Below are 20,206 nucleotides of genomic sequence, written 5' to 3'. Positions count from 1 at the left end.
ATACTATATATGAACTGTTCATCCCTCAGTGTAATTAGAAGAACAAAACAGGGAAGGTCATCAGGCAGGAGAAACAGGATCGCCTCCTCAAAGGCCGTTGTTTTTTTCTGATTTCCAATCTTTTGTTTTATAATTTGTATTTGGAGCACTCTATTATTGTTGAATATATAAAGAAATGTTTGATATAGGCCTAATGTATGCTTTTACATTAGTAATTCATTTTACACTTTTTAAATTAAAATCTAAGGAGCCATTTGGGAGCCGAAAGAGTCGGCTCTTCTTTGAGAGCTGAGACTACAGAGCCAGCTCTCTGAAAAGAGCCAGATTTCCCATCACTATTCCTGAATGGTTTTCGGGTCATAGGAAATGTCTACGTTGGTCTGTCTTGACTGGAAGGTTAGCTTTTGTTTGAGCCCAGTTATCCGATACAAAAACTGCTGGGGTGATTCTTGCTCACTTTGCCTAGCACACATTAACTCCTGAAACATCTCAGTTGTTACCTTTTCTCCCAGGTGGGACCTGAGGAAGCCTTAGAGTTCAGGGAGAGACAGTTCATCTTTGAGCATGAGCTGTCCCTGAAGGTGCCAGGTTTGATGATTCTAAGTACTCCCCTGACAATTTCTGTTTCGGTAACCCCTTCTTTTAGTCCCTCATTGATTTGCTTTGTGAGGCTGTTATAGCTGATTTCAGAACTATTGTCTGCTATTTGCCCTCCAAATACTTTGAATTCTCTACGTGGGAGGTAGGAAAGGTCTCTTATGATAACTGGTCCCTCTGGGCTGAGGTGTGAGCGGCTGAGGGGGCCAGAGTGGTTTTGATCACCAGCCATTACAGCTTGTCGGGGAACTGCTGCTTTGTACTGTTTCAGTCTCTCCCCCAGATCCTCATACACTCTCCTCAGGTCCTCTATCGACTGTGTCTCTGTACTTACATTTGCACGGATGTCTGTTTGGTTTTCAGGGGAGGCTGGTGGTTCTGGTGGAAAATTTGATGGATGGGGACTAGGCATGTTTGGCAGTGCAGCTCCAGAGAGATTATCTACTGTTCTGACTTGAATGGCTTGGCTGATTAAGTCGTTCAGTGACAGCAGATGACTCATTCCTTCGTCCTCAAGTCCTAGGAGAGTCTCTGACTGGATGTAGGAGGTGAGATAGTCCATGCAGCCCTCAATATCATCCTGGTTGAAAGGTGCTGTGTCTTGACTGTCTGCAACTAGGTTCCTTGCTAGCTCAAAAAGGTTAGTGTCTGAGAGCGTGAACAAGCGCCTTCTAATGCTCCATGCGAGTTCCTTCCATGCAGTTGACATGTGTGTTTTCTTTGGTGTAGCTCTGTAGCAAATGTTGCCTTTCCGTTGCAGCCGTGCAGCTCCCTGATGAGGCAAAGATCCTTCTCACCTTGATCTTCCTCCGTGGACACTCACTGGCTTGCGTGGCTGAAGTAACACCTAGGTTGTGGTTGTCTTGTGGTTCTGTTATCACTGGATCCCCCTAAGACTGAAAAGGAGGGATCCCGGACGAGCCCCCACAGTTTGTTGCAGGTCCCAGCTGACACAGGGACTCCGGTAACAAAAAGAGTGTCTGTAAAGCAATTGTAGAGTGAAAGAGTAAGAAGCACACCAACACTTATGTCTTTCTCCAGACTGCGTATAAGCGCGAGCAGGAAGTTGCACCAGCTTATGCAGCCGGGACTGAGAGGTGCGCAAAGGTTCCGCTCCTCCACAGTATAATTTAAACAGGAGTACTTATGCAAAGTAAACAATTATAAACGCAATACTCATGTAGGATATAAAGGAACACTTATTAAGTGACATTTAAAATTGCAACTTTTAAACACTAATGTGGTTACATCATTTAGATGGACCACACTTTACAAAATAAGTGTCACAAAATAAAACCCCATTATGAAATAAATAAATCTTGAAATAAAATAAAATAAGATAAAAATTTCTTTTTATTAATATTTTAATATTTAATATTTTATTTTATTTCATGTGGATATTTATTTCATGGAATATTTATTAATAATTTATGAATAGCAGTATTTATTTATTCATTTATTTATTTATTTCATTTTGAATGAAACAGCTTTCCATAAAAAACAATGTATCATCTTAAAAGATACTTTTCTTCAACCAGCTCAAACAATACAATAACAACAATCACACACATATTTAGGAAGTCTGTACATAAATAACTGTCTTCCGATTTTCAGGAATTGACCAAATAAGAGGATCTAACAGCAAATGGCACTGTGCTCTTCTTGCAGATGAGCTGTCATCAAAACTTAGCCTCCAATTTAAGAAACCTAATGCAGTATATGTTTCACTGTACCACAAATGTTCCCCATAGTACATGTCATCATTCAAATGCTGCTCTGTTTTAATGACAAAATGAAATTAATCCAAGGGCCTTTGCGTGTGGAGTTTGGATATTCTCCCCGTGTTTACGTGGGTTTTCTCTGGATAATCCAGTTTCCTCCCACAGTCCAAAGACATGCACTTAGTGGGGTTAGGTTAGCTGGTGATTCTAAATGGTTGTCTGTCTGTGTTAGCCCTGCGACAGGCTGGAAACCTGCAAGGGTGCACCCTGCCTCTCTCCCTCTCCCGATGATAGCTGGAATTTACCACACACACACACACACACACACACACACACACACACACAGACAGATCAGTCAAAAGTCAAATTGGACAGTCCAGGCATTATCTGGCAGACAGGTCACCCCATTTCCTGCTGCTGAGTCATGAAGGCAGCCATTTTCTGAGTGTGATCCTATCTTTCTACAGTTCATTAGTCTATTTTCTCTGTGAGATGAATTTGTGGGAAAGTGGCATTTTTTTAGATATGCATGTGGCTTTTTAATAGGTTATATATGTCCTTGCTGCAGTTTGTAGATGGCCAGAAAACAAGAAATGAAGGAGCTATGACTCATCTTCCTCCTTCTTTGCCTTCCTATATGTTCTCTGTGTTTATGGGGGTAGACTGTCTGGCAGCAAAACATCTAACTTCATTTCTGTGCACTAATTTAATCACTGTGTGGGCATCTGGCAGAAACACACAGACAAACCCACACCAACAGAGGAACTGAACCCTTTCTCACACACCCTGAAACTCAGTTACAATGATATTTTTATTTAAGTTAGTTAATATGATTTCATTAAAAAGTGAGACAGTGTTTGAATCTGCTGTTGTGCTGAGGCTACAATAGCTTTTGCTACAAACTAGTTGAGGATGAACTCAAATGTACAGGTCACAACTTTTGCTAATATTATTCTGATGGAGGATTAGAGTTTTTATTCCTGTGTTATTCCTGCAGTCTCACTCATCCTGGATTACTAAAGCAACTTGCAGCTGTCATTAGCAGATTGCACAGTGCGGTGCAACTTCTGTTCTATTTTAACACAGCCTTGTGACTGATGATTTGATAGGCAGGATTTGATAGTATAATACACTCAAGAGTCTTTAAGCCCTGTACACACAGAGTTAGACACTTGTATTTAGGCAAGACTAAGGAGGGGAAGAATGAAACCTTTTCATTTAGGTGATTTCACTGATACATCAAAGCTGCTGAAAAGATTTATGGGAAATTATGATGACTTATGTGATTTTCTAATGTGCATATACACAGTCCAGAGAGGATGAATTCTAATATTATTGGTGACGTCCTTGACACTAAATAGATTAATACACTGCACACTATCATTCTTCCATTTTGGACATAGGTGAGTATAAATGTATGTCTGGCAGAATGACACCATCTGTTACTTTAGCTATAAGGCTCATATGTGCATCATGTCTTTCATGATGTAACGATGGTCTAAAGTGGGAGAAACCTCTTCCTCCTACATTATTCATACCAGTGACATCAGCAGTAAATCAATAGAGATGGATGATGATTAGCAGATGACAACTGGAGCACATGTGTGCAACTACTACCACAAAAAGATCTCATAATGAATTTGTACAAACAAACCTCCCCCATGTTAAACAGTGATCAATAATCAATAGCTGGTCACAGCTGGACCCTTTGTTACTAGTGTTGAAGGTAACAAAGAATTTCACTCAAATTTTGTGTTTTCTTTTAAGGTTGTTGCCTTTGGGAGCGTAAAATGATGGCAGAAGACCTGAGAAAGCGCTTGTGTTGCAGTTTGTGAGAAATTGGAACATAGCAGCAATTAAACCCACCAGAACTGGCTCAAAAATGAGTTCGACAATCAAACATGAAAAAGTCCATTCATGTGTTTCTTATGGTTTGCAATGTATCAAAACATGTTCTAGTTGTGCTCATGAGTTACCTCAAATGCAACAATACTTCATTAGCAGCTATGCCCAGTTTGTGGTGACTGGGGACTTGTTAGTCAAAACCTGGAACGGAGTATACACTTGTTGTTGACAGTATGTTTAACCCCCAGCAACAAGGTTTTCCTATGTTGAGCTGCCAAAAAATACAATGATTCATGCTGCCATCAAAAGACAAATCCAACCATGAAGATGAATTAGTGGAAGCCACTGATTTGCGCCAAATATCTTCAAGTCTGAGAGATGAGCCATGCTTACATTAACTACACAAACACTTGCATATTTTAGGAATACATTGTTTTAAATGAAGCCATATCAAATCGCAACAACTACATAGTATCTGAGTAGCTTTTTCTTCACCAGCTACTATATAAACAGCACAGTAAAATCATCTTAAATCTAACTATTGTCATTTTGAAGATCTTTTTGTTGCACAGATGGGACACAAGTCCAAATCAACTGCTTTTAGTAAATGTCTTGATTTGCATTTTATTGCCATTCTCCTCTCAAGAAATTAATACACTTATTTTTGTTTTAGTTAGTGATTGAATGAAGACTGTCTTGGGTAGAACAGCTGTGGATGGGTGGATAATAGGAGCATGCCAAACAGCTGCCGTAATGCCATTCCAGCACTTCAGCTTTGTCATCCTGAATACAACCGTCTGCGGTTTCCTTCCCGACTGAATCTCCCATTGGGCAGATTTGGGCAGTGAGGAGGCAAGCAGCAACTAAAATAGCCATCATTGTTCGGTAAACTGGCTAATGAAAGATGTGAGGGGGGGTAGGGGGAGTGGGGGCGGGGTTGTGAAGGAGAAGAGATGAGGTCATACATTGTTCTCTTTCGTACTTTTCCCCTGGCTGCCTCATGGGATGGCTGCATGCTTGCAGAGGACCTTGGTGCTGCTTTGTTGTCTCGCCTGCTTTCGAGGTCAGCAAAAACTGGGCTGTTGCCAAATCCAGGCACATACAAGGTTTATTCTCTTCTTCAGTGCGAACCCCAAAGGAAATGGAGATGGATGTTGCTGGAAGGCAGCAAGCAGCTGGTATTCTTGACCCTCTCTCAAGAATACAACTGTACTCTAAAAGAAAAGTTCAGAGCTTTGGAGAGGCACGTCTCAATCACTAACCAAATCCTTTTTCAAAAACAAAGATATTTTTAAAAAGACATTCATATTTTTTTTTCAGCTGCACAGTCTGCCTCCAGTATTAGTCAGGAAAGGTACTGAGATCGTGTGGGTCAGTTGTTTAATTTTCTAGGTAGTTATCTCAACAACAAAAAAAAGTTTTGTTATCGATGAAACAGGTTTTCTTTTAAAAGAATGTGTCCCTTTAAACCCAAGTAAGCACTTCTTAGTTATTCATTTGTTATTAGAAACTTAATTTCTTATGTTGGATAGTTAGTTAGATATTCAGCTAACCTGCTGTGTAACAAGCAAAAAACATTTTAACAGTGTTCCTATTTTGGAATTAAAAAATGTTTTTAAATTATCTCTAACAAATTATTGGAAGGAAATTTTTTGTTATTGTTCTAAAGCAGCATTATGACATTTAAGGTCTTGTAAAAATCTGTAAAAATTAACCATTTCAGGCACTTGCTGATTTGCATGAGAAAGGCTGATAAGCTGTTAATACTATTTTAAAAACTCAACCATTAAGTTGAGCAGCTATCACTGAACTATACTAGAGATAAGCAGGAAATAACAATATATTTGCACCTATGAAAATACAGTTTTTATTAGGAATTAAATGCATGGATAAGGTGCACTGTGCATGCAAATAAATATAAAAAGACAAAGACACTGAGTATGTCTTGAAGCTACAGTTTATTTTGAACTGTAAATGTACCGCAGTGTATTAAACATTTTCATGGCTGGGGGAAAAAAATCCTTTAAACCTTTATTTCTTACAGATCAGCCAAATAAAAAACAACTATCTGCTTATCTAAACTGATTTTACCACCATTCATTCATTCTATATGTGTAAAACATGCAACAAGTCAACTGTTGTCTAGTGAAATGAAATAAATCACCAGCAGAAACACTAGCTGTCTGCCGTGCTTTTAAAACAGTAGCTCTACAAGTAATCCTACCCTTCTGCTATTATTGATTCCCATTAGTCAGTAAAATCAGATTAACCAGCAATCAATAAATGCTTTGACTTTCAAATGACATTCTTTGTTCTGTCTTCATGCAGCTCCCTCATGCAGAAACTCCTAATCTTCTTCCATAACATGCACATGAAAGACTGAAACCTTTAAACAACTAGGAATGAGGAAAACTTGAAAAAGGGCATGCTCAGTACATTTGTGGAGAGAATTGGCACATTGGTGGTTAGCGTCACTGAGGAGCGCACCAAGGCACAACTTTGGTTTTGCAGAAAACACACTTTTGACTAACACTACATTACACCTAAAACGCCATGAATTTTTATGCTGGTTCCTCCCCAGATGACCACAATTCAGCCTCAACTTCAGACTCCTCAGAATGTACCAACTCCCCCTCACTAGCATTTCTACTCAACACCTCCTTTACTTCTCTATGCATTTGTTCCTGCTCATTCTTCAAGGTCAACGTTTTCGATGAGTCAGTATCCACCTTGGACTTTCCATTAAACACGTTCTGGTTTTCTGTAATCTTCCAAACTAGGTTGTCAGCAAATCCCAGATTCTCATTAATTTGCTCATCATTTTCATTGCAGGCATCATCTGGTTCACAGGTGGCACCGCTCTCCAAGGAGGACACCCAGAAGTCATTCTTTACTCCAGAGGAAAAGAAATCATTAAGTCCGTTGTTTGTTGCATCCTTCACCTTAAAAAAAGCATTTTCGTCAGGTGTCCTTTCAGGAGGAATCTCAAGGGACTCCTCCTGATGTGTAATAGACCCCTCATTAGTGCTTTCTGGCACTTTCTCACTTTTTTCATCATGTTCAATCTGAGCTCTGATTTTAAAATCTTCTCTTGGGTTTTCTAGGACTTCCCATTCAGCTTCAGGAAGCTCTTGACACTCTTCAACATTCTCATCTAGGTGTTCTTGAGGGTGACTGGTAGCTTCCAGAGGTGAAGCCTCTTTTTCCTCAGTGGGGGCTGTCATATCCTCCACATTTTTCATTTCATCTGCTGTCACCAATAACACAGAGTTTGAATCCTCTGAATCGTTGCTTTCTTCTGTCTCAAGTCTGTTCATGAAGTCATTAAATCCAGATTGATCTTCTGTGACATCAGCACGCGCCACCATGGACACACTGGGCTCATTTTCTTCCTCTCTTTTCTCTGGGGTATCTTTAGTTTCTTGAGCTTCACATTGGATTTCCTCTATAGCCACAGTGTCTATTTGAGGCATCACAACTGATGACTCCCTGAAACTTAAGTTTTCAGATGTTTGATTTATAATTGTAGTGGAAGTTGCAAGTTCGTGATTCACCGTCAGTCCAGGCTCACAGGCAGATATGTTCTCTTCTTCCTCTGTCATTTCCTGGACAGTCTTGTCATTCGGGTGTAGTAGCTGCTCACTAACTTGCTGCTGTGCAAAGTGAGCATTGTAGCTGTCTGTGCACAGATTTTCTAATTCCTGTTCCACAAGTTTATCTGTCTCCAACTCCTCATCGTGGTCTGCGTTTGTGCATACCGTGTCTTCCATTAGTTCTTCAGTTTCTTCATCTGAATGCCCCTCACTGCTATCTCCTATCATTTCTTTTGCACTTTCTTTATCATTCACCTGTGTAGCATTCTCATTGACAGTTGTATCATCAATATCTCCATCTTTGATGTGAGTGTAACCCAGATTATATTCATCATCCATTGTTTCTCCTTCAACTTCTTCACACAGATCTTCCATGGTTCCAAACTTCTTTGACTTACTTTCACTCCAAGTTCCAGTTCCTGTCTCTCCAGTCTTTTTTTCCTGCTCACCCTCGCTGGACTCACTCTCATCCATGTGCGACACCTGAGTGTTGGCATCAGTCTCATCACTTTTGTATCGGATCAGAGGACGAGTGTCAGCCAGAGTGTTATCCTGAGCGTAACTGTCACCCTCTAACTCAGTCCTCCAAGACATAGAGACATTTTGAGAGTCTTCTTTATCATCTTCTTCTTCATTGTTAGGAGGCAGAGCAAGCTCTTGCTCTAATGCCACGTGCTCTTTGTTATCTGCCTGTGTGTCTACCAGGGAAGAAGTCACAATGTTGTCTTGCTGTTCAACTGTAGCAAAATCTTTCCTAATCCCTCCTCTCTGCTCATTTACTGCTTCTCTTGCTGATATGTCTTCCTCTGGTTCAGCATGTTGTCCTTTTCTTCCATCATTTGTAATGCCATCATCTCTCTTCACATCAATCTTCCTTTCTATTACACTATCCCACGTGTCCATCTCTTCTCCATCAGGGTACAGTTTGTCCTCGACATCCATTTGATTTATTCCTACCATAGAACTACTTTTTTCTTGTTTTATATCAGTTGGATCACCATCATTTGAAGGATTTTCATCTAAATTTTCATTGACCATTTGGTTAAAAACACTTTCTGCAGGCTCACATTCAGATTCTGGGCTGCTGGGCCTGGATTCAGATGTTGGTTCGAGCACTGCCTCAGTTTCAGACTCTGAAGACTCCTCTTGAAAATGATCTATGTCTTTGTTTATACACTCTTCCATTACCCATGCATCAAGTGGAGCTGGTGGCTGCTGCATTTCTTCTTTTCCAGCATCCTCTTCCAAAGCCACATCCTCAACAGATTCACCAGGCAAACTGCAGGGCGCACCTGTCACATTTGCATGGTCTAGAGTATGGCTGGGTGTTGCAAACTGGTTATTGCCGTCTTCATCATTGAATGACTGCCCAGTGCTGAGGGCAGATTCAGGCTGGCAACTGACAACTGACTCAACAACTGGTCTTTCATCAGAGCATTCAACATCACCATTGTTCCAGTCCTCTTCATCTTCCCCTGATGGTGTTTTAGCAATAGCTTCTGGCTCATTAGGAGGCGACAAAGGCTCGGCATACGTTACTTTTTCAGAAACCTCTTGCGGTCTGAAATTTTCAACAGCTCCATCGTGCAGTATTTTTGGATAAGGAGTTTCCCATGTTGCTGCCTTTGTTGCATCAGTATCAGCAGATTTCCCCGAAATCTTCTGCATTTCATATGAGGTTACAGGATTTCTATTTAAAGGTGGACTTGCAGACATCACTGTTGGTTCTGGAATGCTGCGAACAGATGAGAGGGAAGTGGTCTTGCGGCTAGCAGACAGCTGCGTCTGGTAATTCTTTTTAACCCCACGAGGACTGAAAACTGTGTCTGTGGAAGACAAGAGAACAGCTCATGAATACACAATGACCCGAGCTACTGTAATAATAATGACTTGTACAACAGCCACTCAAACACATGTAGTTCAGATGTGGCTAACCATATCCTTTTTGATACCTTGACAAGTATTCTATATCTGTAAGATATTTGATAATCCCACACAATGCTGGTCAGTGTGTGGGGGTTTTCTGAGGAGAACCTGCCTCACAAAAGCAGTATTAAAATGTATGTTCTCAATGGGATTTGGACACTAATGGGGAGATATTGATCGTGATTTCCTTTCACTGCTGTCTAAGTTACTGGAAAGCAAAGCCATATGGCTCAATAACCTTTGGGGACTGTCATAGGTGGCTTGCATTACAAGACCCAAAGTGCCTACCTCAGCCCCTTCAGTCAACCCCCCCGCACCACCACAAGTCTCTAATAAGACTAATGCGATTACTGACTGAATCAAACATGGCTCCCTCTCTGAGGAGACTTTACTTACAATAATTGAAGTTTTACCTTTAGAAAGGTTGAGTTTTAGAGAAGTAAGGTGAGTGGGCATAAAAAAAGAGGATTAATATGACATGTTCTAAACAAGGCAGCTGTAAATTCAGTGGCAATGGTGCTGATGTGTTAGTATAGTTTACTTTAATTACCTGTGATGGAAATGCTTCTTGGCTGATTTAACAAAGACACATCTCCCTTCAGGCTTTCACTATCCAGCAAAGCTCTGTGGAGAGACAGACAGCAAGAGGGAGATTACATCCTGAAGTTGCACAATGAGATTTTGAAGGAGCCGTAAAGAAGTGAATGCAAACATGATGCAACACATGGAGCTGTGGGTGGGAAGGGGACCAGTGGGAGACTCTAGATGCTCTTGAGCAGAAAGAAAAGACTGAGGTCTGTTGTTATGGAAATGAAGGAAAGGCAGCGCCATTGAGGAGCCATCTGCAGCGCACAAACCTCCTCACACACACATACACAAAAACAGAGGGGACGCTCATGGACACACACATAATGACAGCAGATATTACAAGCAGCCCATGCAGCACTAATACAACTGTTTCCATTCACAAGGGTGGATGACTGTAGTTTTCATTCCAACACATATTCAAGTAATTAGCTCCATTACAAAAAAAAAATTCTTCCTCTTTTTGTGGGAATTCATAATTGTACATGTAGTAAATGACACTGAAATTTGTCCTCTAGTGATGCCCTCCCTCCATCTGCTCCACGGCGCTGTTATTCTAGACTCCCATAGCTCAGAAATTCTTAGCTTCTCGCTAAAGGGTGAGGGTCAATATTTTGAGGGTGGGGTGGGGACGTGGGCTATAGAGCCTCATAATGGATAAGTTACTCTGTCCAAAGCAACAGAGGCTGCTGCTTCAATGAAAGGACCTTCCAGACAGGCTGCTCCCATGGGTACCTTTTTTCTTTGTCAGTCTCTGTCATTATTGGAAGAGTCTCCGTATACCCTGCTTTTGAATGGGTTAAATTAATCATGCAAATCACAGTTTACATAGTCATGGTGATAACTCAGCTGGACGCATGTGGACTTTCACTCTGTTTGCAGTTCAAAAACTCTTGCAGTGCAGTTGGAGGGGTACAACTAAAGCAGATTTTAATTATTAATCAATCTGGTGATTGAGATTTATTGATTGATTTAGTCTGTTAAATGTAAGAAAAGGGCTAAATCAACCCATAGTAAGTTGCTAAACTTAGGGTCTTGTTTTCAAATATCTAGATAAATAATATCTAAACATTTGCTGCTTTGTTTCTCTTGTGAGGCCAGCAAATATTTTATAATTATCAAAATAAATAAACTAACCTTATAATGTTATCTCTAATGAGAGATTACACTGTACCAGTTTAATATATAAAAGCATTATTTTGTTTAAAGTTATGAAACAAATGGAATTGTCCAAGTAAATCTTTAAATAATTTCTCCCTGTTAGTTTGATTGATCCTTAAAGTGTTGCAGAAAAGCAGAAACACTGACTGTCATGTGCATTAATAACTTATTTACAGACTCTTTCTGAAAACTGATTTGGGAAATCTCATGATTTTTAGTCAGATCCCAAAATGAGATGGCTTTGAGCACGTGTCAAAAACTTGTGAAGCTGAATTTGCCTCTAACCGAGTTGGAATCAACTGCAAATGTGACGTTCACCCCACCTGTCTGATATCAAGCAGCCCAGTTTCTCAGTGTATGCTTCCCAGTGATGTTTTAATGCATTTACATTGCACCGTGAAGCACTGACACCTTAAAGGCAACAGAAACTATATACTGCAACACTGTGAAGTAACAGCAAAATGAATGTTTCACTTTGAAATAATACTACATGTGCAAAGTCACTTTTCACACGTTATTAACTCATGAAAAAAAAAATTAAACAATTAATTTCCAAGTTACAACATATTTTGCCTTCTACTTCTTATTGTTTTTTGGTATTTTAACAGATCTCACTCCTATAATGGGCACCCAACGCAGGCTGGGAGAGGCTCCATCCCCCCAGTCTTGCACAGTCAGGTAGAAAAATAATTATTAAGGGTGCTTTAAAAATGACAGTGCACCTGGCAGCTCAGTGTACCTGTATGTTGCTACTTCGAGACCCAGAGACATCTTCAGCTGCAGCAGGCCTCGGTTCTCCATGACGATGTGATCAATCTGGTGGCCAAGCTCCTGTTTCTCCACCTCTAAGGCCTCTAAGTGCTCCTGCCAAAACAGGAAGCAGAAGAGGAAAAGGAAGAAGTTAAAAAAAGGCATTGAAAAAAAAATCCTATGTTGTACTATATTAAGTAAGAATAAACCTTCTTTGTTCTTGTGCTTGTCATATACTGTATGGTGGCTTGTTAAGACTGCTGTGCTACACACTAGTGTGCTATTAGACCCACACACTGTTACAAACAATATAACCTCTGCTAGTCGGGGACCACACTGGGAGAAAAAGCAGCAATGTCATAAAAAGTACTTAGGGTGGGTGCTTCACCCCTCAGACCTAACTGTGACCCAGAACTAATCCCATTAACTCCAACCCATAAATATGTAGCCCCAGTTGCTTTCATACCCAAATGTGTTCATTCCATCAGCATATAAAATGTTCATGTCAAGGGAGCAAATTCCCTTGGGGGGGGGGGCTCATAAAGCCTTTAGTGGAGCATCTTGCATATTTTACTGAAGGCCTTGAGTATTTCAAGGGAAATATATATCTAAATAAAATGTAAATAGTATGCACATTATTTTGATTAAGTATTTGATCTCTTGGGACTTGACCAGTCAAATGTAGTGACATGCAACAGTAGATATGCGCAGACTCCATTTTGTCAGTCTGCTGATTATCAAGTGTTCACATTCCCCTGTGGTTTGTGTATTTGTTATTTTAGACTGTGTCTATTTTTGCGGTGTTAAGCTACAGCAAAGAGATCAACCACCATGACTTATTGCACATTTCATGAGCAGCAGCTGACAATTTTGTGGGGGATTCTTTCCCAACAGCTCAGAAGTTGCCTAAAATGTCAATATGCTGAATAATTTTCACAGCTTCAAAAAGGTAATACATTAATTGGAAAGTTGTTGGCAGTGGCAGTAAAAGCCCTTTGAGATTCAGCTGAGGTGGAGCAGCATATCATGTTCAATAAAACACTCTTGATGAAAAACACAGTTTACAAAGGGCTGACATTAGATGAAAACCTTTATCAGGTCCAATGAATAATAACTGTTGCATCTCAGCATGTGTGAATAATTTCACTCACCTGGAGCTGCTGGATCTCCTGGCTATGTTTGCATGTCTGCTGGGCAACAGTCTTCTCCAGGTGCTGCCTGATTTCCTGAGCTGAAACGATCTCCTTCTCCAGAGTTTGGAGCTTCAGCTGGCTCTCACGTTTCTCTTGGCCCACTTGGGTCAAACGGCTCCTGGCCTGGTTAAGTGACTCCTCTAGCCGAGCCAATTGACCCTGATAGGCTTCTGCTGCCTCCTGCCATGCTCTGGTGGCACTCTGGGAATATTCATGTCCCAGCTGAAGGAGATTTGGTGTCTGGTTGCCCTTTTGAGCAAATGCATGCGATAATGTGGCTCTAGAATTGGTCAGTTTGGCTTCCAGGTGGGCTACATCCTCCTCATGCGTTTGGATCAGGAGTCTCATCTCATACTCCAGCTGGTTGACCTTCTCTCTCAGCCAGATCTGTGCCCTCTGTTCCTCTTCCAACTCCCTCCTGCTTTGCTCCAGCTTTGTCCTGGCCTTCACTTGGGCTTCAGCCTCCCTCTGTCTCTGCAGGTCCAGGGCTTGAAGCTCCTCAGTCAACTTGCCAACTTCCACCTCTGTGAGGACCCTGTCTCTCCAGACTGCATCCACCTCCAGTCTTGCCTGCCGCAGCTCTTCCTCCAGGCCTTTCTTGTGTGTCAGAGCTCCTTGATTATTGTGTCTTATAACTTGGATCTCCTTTGCAAGCAGAGCGTTTTCCTCCTCTAGGAGTTTAACTCGGTTCAGGTAGGTCTCGAGACGTCGATTTAGGTTCAGCATCTGTTGCTTTTCCTCACCCAGGTGGTTGGGGTGGAAGATTCTATGCAAACTGTGGAGCTCCATGTCAATGTTAAAAAGAAGCGATATGGCAAACTGAGGCCTCACACAACGGTGCACTGATTAGGAATTGGCAGCCAACTGTATCTGTGTCCAGGCCTGAGCCAGCGTATGTGGTCGCTCTGTGTGTGTGTGTGTGTGTGTGTGAGGCTCGTGTGAGGCTCCTGGGAGGCTCTGGAAATGTGACTGCCTGCAAGAGGCTTTCCTTTCATACTAGGCTTAATGAAGGGGCTGGGCACACGGACAAAAGGGGAGGGGGGGGGTGGAGAGGGAGGAGACTCAAGGCTGGAAAGGGAGGGGAGAGGAGAGGAAGAAGGATGGAGAAACCAAGTAGGATGAAGGAAAGCAGAGAAATGAGATGGAGGGTTGGAGTAGGAGGGGTGGATATACTGTAGATGGGAAAGGGCACAGGCAGTGATTCAATTTACAAAATTAACCCTTTCACCACTGGCCCATTTTGAATGAAAGATCCTGCCATTTGATCCCAGCCATGGAGTGTCCCTGCATATGTAGCTCCTCTCTCTCTCTTTATTCAGATTTTAAAGTTTCACTTAGAAGACCTCAAGGTCAATACTTTTTGAGTTTGGGCAAGTTTTTTACTGGAATAAATTCACAGTGATATTTGGCAAAGTAATTAATTAATAATAACATGGGCACAGTTGTGCTTTCAGGAAGTTCAGTATGTTTTGCATTTAGCTGTATATATTAGTGAATATAATAGTTCTTCTGAAATCTATAAGCTTATTAGCACCAAATGCCCAAGCACACTCATCACATTACTTTCTGTTGCTTAGGTATAAAAAGAGACAGCAACCTGACATTGAGGATACATTTTCTTCCCTTTTATTCTTACTTGTTGAAAAAAGAATCTCTTTAGTTGTGAGCTGTCCTTAAAAAAAAAAAAAAAGCCATAAAAGGTACATACAGAGAATATGTGCAGTAAAAATTCTCAACAAGACAAAGTTCAAATGTGTGTGTAAGCACTCATAAAGCCTTTAGGCCCACCCCAAAGCAGAAGTTCATATTAGAAACAGTCTTGACAACATCTCTTATTCTAATGCTCTGTGGTTTTAATCCACCAGTCTGTCTCTGCTTACAGATCACAAAAGGTTCAACTGAGAGACTTTAAAGATGGTAGAGGAGGAGGTTAACTATGCGTCAGTGGTATTCAAATCTAACAAACAACCTGGATCAGAAGGTAAGTCAAGCCTTTCAAATGCAGATTCTTAAACTCAGACAGTTTTTGTAGTGTTGTCAGCATAATGGATTTAAAAATGTGCTCTGGTGTTTTCACTTCCCATTCAAGCAACCTGCAAATTACAATGTGACCGAAAAAGGCAAATGCAATGAAATTTATTTTTATAGTTTTTAAGGCAACATTTCTCATTTATTCTTCTTAGAAGAGGTTTATAAGTGTTCTGAAAAAAGAAAAAAACACTGAATGAGACCTCATGGATTTCAGATACTGCTTTATGTTAACAATCAGCAAAGAATAGTTAATTCCAAGTAATGAAATAAGCATTAGAAACCACTGTTGTTGGATAACTTGTGATTACAGATTCATTTTTAAACCTTTCAGTTAAAAAGTGGGAGGAAACCGTGTATGATGAAGTGAAGGTGCAAAACAGAGCAACAGAACAACCTTCTGATGCAAAAGGTGAGTCGTTAAAAAACTACAACTATTTGAATTCCTTGTGTGAATAACGGAAGTTTTTGCATGGTATTATTACTCATGTTCATAATGGTTAATAGGAAAATACTCCCTAAAAGATTTTTATTGCAACAAATAGGGAACAGCATAAATTATATTGGGTAATATACATTTCAAAGCTGATATGAGGCTTCAGCAGTCTTGGACAGTCATTGAAGTCCTTCCTTGTTTTTAGTTACTGCTGTTTAAAAGGCCATCTCTTGAGACATTGAGACAAAAAGAAAATGTTAGATTAAAAAAACTGCAACTTTGAATAATCAATTAACTTCAACAATTAACTAACGTGACATATTTCTATGTGTTGTTTCGCCTCAGCTGAAATCTCACCTGACAAGAATTCAGACAGCAGATGTCCCCACTATCAGCTTCTGGCCTGCTGTTTGGGCACACTTAGTCTTATTTTGGTGGTGGGCATCATAGCAGCCAGTGTTTACTGTAAGTATGAAAAAGTCCATGCATGAACTCAACTTAGACATGAGACAGATCTAAAATAACAGCACATTTGAGTAATTATATCAGTCACATTGATGCTATTTTCTCTTTCTCATTTGGTAAATCTTCTAGTTAGAAAAGCAATTTGAAACGAACATATGTTACTCAACTCCCAAAAGTTTGGGAAAGCTGAATTAGAGCAAAAAGAAAATGTATTGAACAGTGGTAGAATTACAAAAACAAAATGGAGAAAACTGCATTTGTGCCATTCATTAAGAAGCTAATTTTCATTTTGCAGCTCTGACTTCTCTCCACTGTAACCTGACAAACCTCAACAACAAACTCATCTCTGACAATGAAGCCTTGAAGAGGAACCAAACCGAGCTAAGACTCCAGATTCACAACCTGACACAAGCCTCCACTGTCCTAGAAAAACATGTGATAAACCTGACTGCAGAAAAAACGAACCTTACACAGAAAAATGAGGAGTTGGAGGCAGAGAAGAAAAACCGAACAGAGCAAATACACCACATGAAGACATCATGGAATGAGCTCAATGTTAGTCGAGCTCAGTGGAGCATTGATGCCTACTGTCCCAAAGAAAATTACAGTATGTTTCAAATCCATTAGCTACAAAAATACATAATTTAACATAAATATGCACTGATGCTGTTTATTAATTGATCTCTATCCTTGCAGACAGACAGTGTCAGCCTTGTCAGAAGGGCTGGTTGGCCTTCCAGTCCAGCTGCTATGCAATTAATGATGCGAAAACTCCTGAGCAGAAAACCTGGGAAGAAGCTCGAGAAAACTGCAGAGGAAAGATTTCAGATTTGGTTGTTGTAATTGATGCAGCAGAAAAGGTGATGAGAAAACTGTGGGAATCTTTATTACAGACTTATGAAACACAAATGTAAATTATTTAGCTATAAACACAATTGGTGTCACAGTGCCTTAAGCATACTATTTAAATATCTCTAATAACTTTCTGTCCTCAGAAAAATGTCATTGACAACAGCTGGGAGAGTTCAAGAAACAAAGGATACTGGATTGGTCTGAGAGCTGAAGGTGGGAAATGGAAGTGGGTGGATGGAAGTGATCTGACTGATGAGTAAGAGACACTTTGAATCAATAAAAATTCAAAATGTTTTCCAAATAAGTGTGCATTCAATTACACTAAAATTGGGATACGCTGTGTCCAAATTTTGGACTGTGTATCTTATTTTATATCAATATCTATCAGCCTTCATCAGACTTGCTATTTTCCTCAGCTCCTGGATCCAACAGCCTCCTTCTGATGGTCTCTGTGCAATTTCTGTCCAAAACCAAGGATTTGAATCAGTGAGCTGTGGTGAGAAGAACCGATGGATCTGCAAAAAGAATGCTGTATCTGTTTGAATACTGCAGTAAAACTTCAGAAGACTACTGAAGGTGCACACAGAAGGTGCAGTAGCAGCTGCACACTTATGTCTCCCCCTCATTTCTGTCCCTATCCTGCTTCTAAACAGTTTTGCATGCTTTAAAACAATGGGTTATGTACAGAGATACTTCATAGAAAACCAGATACAAGTATATCAAAACTTCCATCCATTTTTTTTCTTCCGCTTATCCGGGGCCGGGTCGCGGGGGCAGAAGCCTAAGCAGAGAAGCCCAGGCTTCCCTCTCCCCAGCCACCTCCTCCAGCTCATCCGGAGGGACCCCAAGGCGTTCCCAGGCCAGCCGAGATACATAATCTCTCCAGCGTGTCCTGGGTCTACCACGGGGCCTCTTCCCGGTGGGACATGCCCGGAACACCTCACCCAGGAGGCGGCCAGGAGGCATCCTAATCAGATGCCCAAGCCACCTCAACTGGCTCCTTTCGATGTGGAGGAGCAGCGGCTCTACTCTGAGCCCCTCCCGGATGGCCGCACTCCTCACCTTATCTCTAAGGGAAAGGCCAGCCACCCTTCGAAGGAAACTCATTTCTGCCGCTTGTATTCGCGATCTTATTCTTTCGGTCACTACCCAAATCTCGTGACCATAGGTGAGGGTAGGAACGTAGATCGACCGGTAAATCGAGAGCTTCGCTTTTACGCTAAGCTCCCTCTTCACCACGACGGACCGGTGCAGCGTCCGCATCACTGCAGAAGCAGCCCCGATCCGCCTGTCGATCTCCCGTTCCCTTCTCCCATCACTCGTGAACAAGACCCCGAGATACTTAAACTCCTCCACTTGAGGCAAGAACTCGTTCCTGAGCCGGAGATGGCACTCCACCCTTTTCCGGCTGAGGACCATGGCCTCAGACTTAGAGGTGCTGATTCTCATGCCAGCCGCTTCACACTCATTCAAAACTTCTTTTTTTTTTTCCTCTCTAATACACAATGATTACTACTATAAATCAAAAAATTAAGATCACAAAAAGGATTACTTACGACTGAGATTATATCAGAAAAAAATTAAGAGAAATAGCAACATGTCTACACTCTATTACTGCACATGAAGCAGTCCTTTTATTTGCTTTGCAAGATGTGGATGTCTGCTATTATGCTTTTAGGTATTTGTTTTTTGACATACACAACCTCCAACAGCGACCTCTTGTGAGAAGGGAGCAGCTGAAAGTAGCTTTTAGATTCAGTTTATTTTCAGATTGATTCTTTTAGGGTTAGCATTTTAGTTAAAAATTATTCCAGTCCAATCTACATATTACATGTTCACTTTATTAGGTACACCAGTTCATCTTCTTGTTACTGCCAATATTTAATCAGCCAATCACATGGAAGCAATTCAGTACATTTAGGCATGTGAACACATTTAAGAGGTGACCTGCTGAAATTTAAACAAGGCATCACAATGAAGAAGAAAGGTGATTTAAGTGACTTTGAATGTGATTGTTTGTTGTACTGGTGTTCTCACTCAATCATCTCTACAGAGAATGGTCAGAAAAAGAGAAAATATCCAGTGAGCAGAAGGTCTCTGTGGGAGAATGAACAGGTTGCTCTGAGCTGATACGAATGTACAGTGGTGTGAAAAAGTGTTTGCTCCCTGCCTCATTTCCTGTTTTTTTGCATGTTTGTCACACTTAAGTGTTTCGGAACATCAAACCAATTTAAACAATAGTCAAGGACAACACAAGTAAACACAAAATGCAAGTTGTAAATGAAGGTGTTTATTAGTAAAGGTGAAAAAAAATCCAAACCATCATGGCCCTGTGTGAAAAAGTGATTGCCCCTCTTGTTAAAACATACTATAACTGTGGTTTTTCACACCTGAGTTCAATTTCCCTAGCCACACCTAGGCCTGATTATTGCCACACCTGTTCCCAATCAAGACATCACTTAAATAGGAGCTGCCTGACACAGTAAGGTCCACCAGAAGATCCTTGAAAGCTACACATCATGCCGAGATCCAAAGAAATTCAGGAGCAATTGAGAAAGAAAGTAATTGAGATCTATCAGTCTGGAAAGGGTTATAAAGCCATTTCCAAAGCTTTGGGAATCCAGCGAACCACAGTGAGAGCCATTATCCACAAATGGCGAAGCCATGGAACAGTGGTGAACCTTCCCAGGAGTGGCTGGCCGCCCAAAATTACCCCAAGGGCGCAGCGACGACTCATCCAAGAGGTCACAAAAGACCCCACAACAACGTCCAAAGAACTGCAGGCCTCAATGGCCTCAGTTAAGGTCAGCGTTCATGCCTCCACCATCAGAAAAAGACTGAGCAAAAATGGCCTGCATGGCAGAGTTCCAAGAAGAAAACCACTGCTGAGCAAAAAGAACATTAAAGCTCGTCTCAATTTTTCCAAAACGCATCTTGATGATCCCCAAGACTTTTGGGACAACATTCTGTGGACCGATGAGACAAAAGTGGAACTCTTTGGAAGGTGTGTGTCCCATTACATCTGGCGTAAAAGGAACACTGCATTTCAGAAAA

The 20,206-nt window shown here is 41.0% G+C and overlaps 2 protein-coding genes across 2 annotated transcripts; one reads left to right on the top strand and one right to left on the bottom strand.

Annotated features, from left to right (window-relative positions):
• Nucleotides 1–6,113: 6,113 nt before the first annotated feature.
• nes (nestin) lies at nt 6,114–14,340 on the bottom strand. Its single transcript, XM_030749057.1, has 4 exons — nt 13,330–14,340; nt 12,168–12,292; nt 10,233–10,306; nt 6,114–9,582 (listed from the first exon to the last, which is right to left on the bottom strand). Exons 1-4 carry the CDS (start codon nt 14,158–14,160, stop codon nt 6,725–6,727), a joined length of 3,888 nt encoding a protein of 1,295 aa, XP_030604917.1. The 5' UTR covers nt 14,161–14,340; the 3' UTR covers nt 6,114–6,724.
• A 939-nt stretch (nt 14,341–15,279) lies between these two features.
• LOC115795052 (C-type lectin domain family 4 member G-like) lies at nt 15,280–17,695 on the top strand. Its single transcript, XM_030750818.1, has 7 exons — nt 15,280–15,352; nt 15,734–15,809; nt 16,194–16,306; nt 16,632–16,907; nt 16,997–17,160; nt 17,296–17,408; nt 17,569–17,695. The coding sequence occupies exons 1-7, from the start codon at nt 15,286–15,288 to the stop codon at nt 17,693–17,695; spliced, it is 936 nt and encodes a 311-aa protein (XP_030606678.1). The 5' UTR covers nt 15,280–15,285.
• The last annotated feature ends 2,511 nt before the right edge of the window (nt 17,696–20,206 follow it).

The sequence above is a fragment of the Archocentrus centrarchus genome, chromosome 16, assembly GCF_007364275.1.
Source record: "Archocentrus centrarchus isolate MPI-CPG fArcCen1 chromosome 16, fArcCen1, whole genome shotgun sequence".
Taxonomy (NCBI): Eukaryota; Metazoa; Chordata; class Actinopteri; order Cichliformes; family Cichlidae; genus Archocentrus; species Archocentrus centrarchus.
Note: the sequence above shows the minus strand (reverse complement) of the source record. Positions and strands in the feature narration are given on the sequence as shown.